General features: G+C 31.1%; 1 protein-coding gene and 1 non-coding gene across 2 annotated transcripts; both read right to left on the reverse strand.

Moving 5' to 3' along the window:
* Positions 1–3,609: 3,609 nt before the first annotated feature.
* On the reverse strand, positions 3,610–6,000 carry LOC123898849 (aluminum-activated malate transporter 2-like). The gene is made up of 6 exons (XM_045949872.1): positions 5,641–6,000; positions 5,018–5,167; positions 4,641–4,913; positions 4,435–4,541; positions 4,174–4,317; positions 3,610–4,077 (listed from the first exon to the last, which is right to left on the reverse strand). The coding sequence occupies exons 2-6, from the start codon at positions 5,055–5,057 to the stop codon at positions 3,649–3,651; spliced, it is 993 nt and encodes a 330-aa protein (XP_045805828.1). The 5' UTR covers positions 5,058–5,167; positions 5,641–6,000; the 3' UTR covers positions 3,610–3,648.
* On the reverse strand, positions 5,292–5,373 carry TRNAS-GCU. Its single transcript has one exon. It is a non-coding gene; the product is annotated as a tRNA-Ser (tRNA).

Consider the following 6,000-nt stretch of genomic DNA (forward strand, 5'->3'; position numbering starts at 1 on the left):
TGGGTTTAGAGTTTAATGAATACATTTTATAGTGACAAAATGATCTAATATTCTATATTATATTTCAAAATTAATTTAATTTATATCATGTATAGTGTTTAAAAATACATGATGTGTCACATTCATTAAATAATGTGATAACATATCATTGAATGTTTGTGTAAAAACATTTTACACCGATAGTGTATTCAAATTAAATTCTTTAAAAATTAGGTGAAGAGAGATGGCTTGACAAAATATAATACAGTATAAATATTAATTAACAGTGTAAAATGGTCGATGTATTTTTCTCATGCTTGTAACAACACTTTACTTGTAACAACACTAATTTTAGTTTGACATTTTTTTTTTTCAAAGTCTGACATATTTTTTTGTTAATTTGTTAAGTAAAAGAAAAAGAATTTGACATATTTTGACCTTATTTCCGCGGTTACCCCCGCGTTAAAAAAGTCATGCTTTTCATATCTCTCAATTTGATAATCTAGAATATTTGTTGCTTTTCTATTGAATGAAATCGGTTTTTGTCAACCGTTTGATTTTATAGTAGAGACTTCAATAATTAAGAGTCCGACTAAGAGGTAAATAAAAGTGTGTTTGAATTGATTTATTTTTGAACTTATGTGAAACAACTTATACAAATAAATAAACTAATTTTATGTATTATTATGAACATTTCCATATAGTTTATGAGAGAACAGTTCATAAAAATACAACTTTTGTTAGTGAAAATTTATTAACTAACCTAAAAATTTATTTATTTTCATAAACTATTTTAGTTTTTACCATAAAATAAAAAAATAAATTGTTACTTTATATTTTTTTAGATAAATTAAGAGCGTCTAGATATCAAGTTATAAGTGGACATCCCAACTATGTTGGCACCTCCACATATCCCCCACCTCTATCTATTAGCTCATATGTATTAATAGAAATAGAAAAAAAATATATATACATGGAAGATAAACGGCCAACAAGTTGTGCCGCTAGTCCTTTCTGAATGGCAAAACCAATCATTTTGAAAACAACATACATAGACCTAGGAGAGACAACATTGTTATGCATGACCTTTTGAACTATTTTCCAAAGATCAATAGCATCTGGTGCTAAGAAGTCAAAAGTGTCAAACGTAAAAGGTGTTGTGAATTCGGATTGAATCACATCAATAATCCTTGATGTGTGGAGCAAATCGAATAAGCAATCAAAACGTGGAAATAGCAATAATAATCACGAACAAAATATAAGCAATAAAACTGTAAAGAACACGAAGCAATTGTTTACCCAGTTCAGTCAAAACCGACCTACTCTGGGGGAGAGAGCCACTCTCCGTTCCACTATCAATGAAAAGCTTGATTACAACGAGATTCACTACAAAAGATTTGCAAGAATTAGACTTCAACCCTAATTCTACCCTTTTCCCAAATCTCTTCCCGTGACCAAGAGATTTCAATGATAAGTGATTACAAGATGAAAGAATCAACACCCAAAACCTAGAGATGAACCAAGAGTAACCCTCTTAACCCTAGCCGCCTGGGGCGCCAAAACAGAGAGCCCCTTTTTTCCTGCTTCAAATTTCGCCCGGGGCACAGGTTTTTCGCCCGGGGCGGAAAACAGCAGACTAGTGTTGTTTTTTTCTTCACGTTTTCAAGGCAAATTTGCAACAAAAGGTATAAAAGCATGTTGATTGTCAGAACATTTTTTTTATGTTTGGTCACTTTGCTTGAAGCAGCTTTGAGGGCCGCTTGACCCACAATAAAATCCACTGTTCTCAATCCTACAAGTGGGGAAACTCCAGTCAAGTCCACACAAGCATGCTTCCCTCCTATCCGACCGTAAACGAGAACATCTACAGGTATAAGTGTCGATCTCCCTTCTTGTGGGTCAGTCAAAAAGTTCACAGGCGTCTCTTTCTTCACAGATACACTGGCGTGCTTAAGAATGTCACAAAGAACATCTCTGACAAAGTCATGCCTATATTTGAAGTCTGGAAGCTCCTTACAATGAACTGCATGCTCCCTAAATTGATCCAGACACACTTTACGATAAACATGGCAAACCTCATCAATAGGAAATATAGGAATCATGAGACGGTATCTGAGAAAGTGTGGCACTCTACCGGTGACATATGTTGTCTTAACCCATCGATGAGGATAGTTAAAAGAAAATCTTGAGCATGAGATGCGTTCAAACACTCAAATTCATTTTTTATTTAGGATAATGATTCATTATACGCATGGATCGGGCAAATCCGGTCGATCCAGTCAAACCCACTCAATCCAACCAAAAAATTGGATTGGATAGAGAAAGTGGGTGGATATGGATTTCAAAAATGAAAAATGCATTAAAAAATTGAGTTCCGAGTAAAATCAGACCCAACCCAAAAAACCCACTAACCACTAGTGCTATGTTTTTTGAAATTTTTTATGAAAATAATAAAGATTTTGTCATTTAATCATTAAATATTTTTATATTGAAAATAAGTTATACTATTTTTTAAGAAAATAAAATGATATATATTGAATAATTTTTATAAACAAATATGATAATTCATCGCACTATTTTAAATAAATAAATAAAAATATTGAATAATTTTCATAAACAAATATGATGATTCTTCGTTTAGTCATTTGATATTAAAAAAAAAAAATTCATTTGGATAACACACTATCCAACCCGTAAATTAGTGGGTATATACAAAAAATAGGTGATTATTTTTTATAGTGGAAAAAAGTTACACTATTTTTCAAAAAAATACAATGGTTGAGTTACTTTTATGAAAAAATATGATGATTCGACATTTATATTTTTAATATAAAAAAATGAAAAAAAAATCGGATAACCCACTACCCAACCCAACCTAAATAATGTAATTGTTATCCGCCGATAATGTAAAACTTTTTTTTGAGATGCATTAAATCAAATATATCCACAAATATCTATATTGTGAATTGTTATATACTTATAGGATAGAATATATGTATAGGATCGTGCTAAACAGTGTTTCGAGGAACTTGTTAAGCATAACAAAAAAAAAAGATAAAATTAATATTGAAAAGACAATTTTTTGAATGCATGTATTTCAAAACAAGATTTCTATTTTAATAAGTTTAACTGGTATCCCCGATCCGGACACTGTTTAACATTTTTCATATGTATACGCAAATTTTATAGCGTCAATGTATATACGATAATTTCTTAAAGGCTTAATGAGATGAATTGATGATTTTTTTGTTTGTTTTGAATAAGATGTTATGCCAGAGAACATAGTAATTGGTCATCACCATTGTTTCTTCATTGCTTTTTGAGGAGAGGACACTTTTATATCTTTCAAGAAATTGCTTAGCATTCTCTCGGCTTCTGTATTTTCTGAATTGTTATCTCCAAATTATGTGTTTGACACTGATTCCATTAGTTTGACAGTTTGAGATCTCTTGCGTTTAAATATTATTTTGTAGTGTAGGGTGATCTACAATATTTGTACAATGTAGTGATGTAATGTAACGTTTGAAGTTGAGAAAAACATAAGAAAGGTGAGTTGAAAAATATTAAATTGTATTGTAAACACAATAAAAAATATACAAATTAATAATAGTGGGATTATTTTTCAACCTAGATCTCTTTCTTAAAACACATTCGGTGTCTGAACTCATATCACTGAACTATATCTTCTGGAACTATCGTAATAACATGTTGAGGTCCACTACTATTACAACATGGTTGTGGAACTTCTTTTTGATCCTCGGGAGCAACGTTACTTTCTTTGTTCTTAAATTTTGCTAAGGTGGATAATTCTTGTACGGACTCTACAAGTTTTTCAATGGAACAAACCACATCAAGCAATAATGAAGCTACCGTTACAACAGGAACAACCTCAAACAAATTTGTGTCTTCCCATAATTTTGTTTTAATCATGGATTTAAGGTTTGTGGCATAAATCTTAGATGTTGTAATGTGAGTTTTTGCTGAAGTTGGTGGAATCATTTTGTGGATTGATATTGCTAATTGCTTTAAAGCCTTTCCTGTTTCTATGCTTATTTGAATGCATGGTTCTTGTATTTTGCTTCTGATTTCCTTTGGTGTCTATAAACATATTAAAAAATAAGTCATTAATTTCTCCGAAAATACTCAACTATATACAATAAAAATAAGAAAGGTGTTACATTATAGTATCAGAACCTTAGTAAAATTGACAAGGAAGCCATCAAGGGCATCAATCCGATATGCGCATTGCCTTGATAGGTTTCCAATCTTTTGATATTGTTGCCATGGATGACGATATCCAAAACGTCCATGGCAAGGCTCCCACCTCGCAAAATTCATCTGCAAAAATATAAAGAATTGAACTACTTAATAAGTTGTTAATAGTGACAGATCTAGAAATTTTAAGTCGTACGTACGAGTAAAACTCATAAATCGATTTTGTTTTGTTCTCCGTACCAAGTTATCTTCAACTTGTTTTGAATTAAGAACACTCTTATATCCTTGCATAAGTGATTTATTTGATTCTCCAGCCTCTAATGTTCCAAAATATTCATCACCAAAACCTACAATTTTGCAAACATATATTGTCAATATCAACAATTATTAAACATTAAATTTAGTACATGTATAATTCCATAATAAAAATTGACTTGCTTACACACCTTCTAAAAATTTGCTTAGTTTTTCAATGTTATTTGATACTAGATTTTGAAGATCACAACCAGCCCAAACAGGGCACAATAAAATGTTAACCAACACAGAAATTAATCCACCAACTAGAATTGTTGTTACCCTATCTTGTGCAGTGTCAATTATCTCATGCTCTCTAAAGCTTGATACACATACCAAACAATATGTCAAGATAAACACTAGCAAACCATAATCATATCTAGCTTTCATTTTAGGTAAAAATCTAATATATGTCACCCCTGCAGCTGAAACAATTCAAAAAAAAAAATGTATTAGTTAATTTTATTTTAGATACTTGTTTCTAATAATGAAATTGTGGAGAGAAAAAAAATGGACAAGTAAATATTACTTGCTAGAAATATTATGATTCCAAGAAGTATGGATTCCATTATTGTATTTCCACTTGAAATTAAATGAACTATATAATATGATCCAAGTCCAAGAACACCAGCCAAAAATGTTGCAAAACCTCTATTTAAACCTTTTCCAAGCGTTGCTCCTGCATGTGCCACATAATCAAATTAATTACCTACAAGGTAAAAATCAAGTCTACATTTTTAAATATTTTTTTATTAATATTATTTCATTAATAATTATGAAATAATTGTCCAAAAAAATTTATTCGTCGCCTGAGAGATTCGAACTCTCACGGGGAAACCCCATGTACTTAGCAGGCACACGCCTTAACCACTCGGCCAAAGCGACATTGTTAAAATACATAGAAAAGAAAAATATGTTAAATATTTTTCTTATGCACAAAATATTTTTAATTTATAAAACTCCTCTAATGCGAATTGTTCGGGATAACCCGAGTTCCATTCCTAGCAAGAACAATTCTTGACAAGGTTTTGTTTACATCGCTGCCAAAGTCTGGATTGTCGGGGTCATGTCCTTTGATTCAGAGGGTTAATAAAAAAAAACATGATTAAAACTAAAAACATAAGGGAAAAAAGAAAAAACAGAAGAACTTACCTACAGAGAATTAAGAGACAACAATGACAGTGATAACAGCCCACATTGCAGAAGAACCAAAACTATCATAAAGTGGTTTAAAATAGTAAAATGTTGAAACCAATGTAATGGCAAGTGATACTTTCAAAGAATGAATAACCCTTCTAGGATCATCTTTTCCTAGTTTGTTCAATTGCAACATTACATTGATTACATTAGCAATAAATTCACTTGGCAAGTTCATTAAACATTGCCAACACTTTGTGATCACCATGCTATGAAAATTGTACAACCCTAGTTAAAAGTTATAGAAAATTCTTTTTATGTGTGATTGGTTTATATCTTTGGTTGTAATTATTTGAAGCTTCTGCTCTATTGGAA

Source organism: Trifolium pratense, linkage group LG7, assembly GCF_020283565.1.
Source record: "Trifolium pratense cultivar HEN17-A07 linkage group LG7, ARS_RC_1.1, whole genome shotgun sequence".
In the NCBI taxonomy this organism is placed as follows: Eukaryota; Viridiplantae; Streptophyta; class Magnoliopsida; order Fabales; family Fabaceae; genus Trifolium; species Trifolium pratense.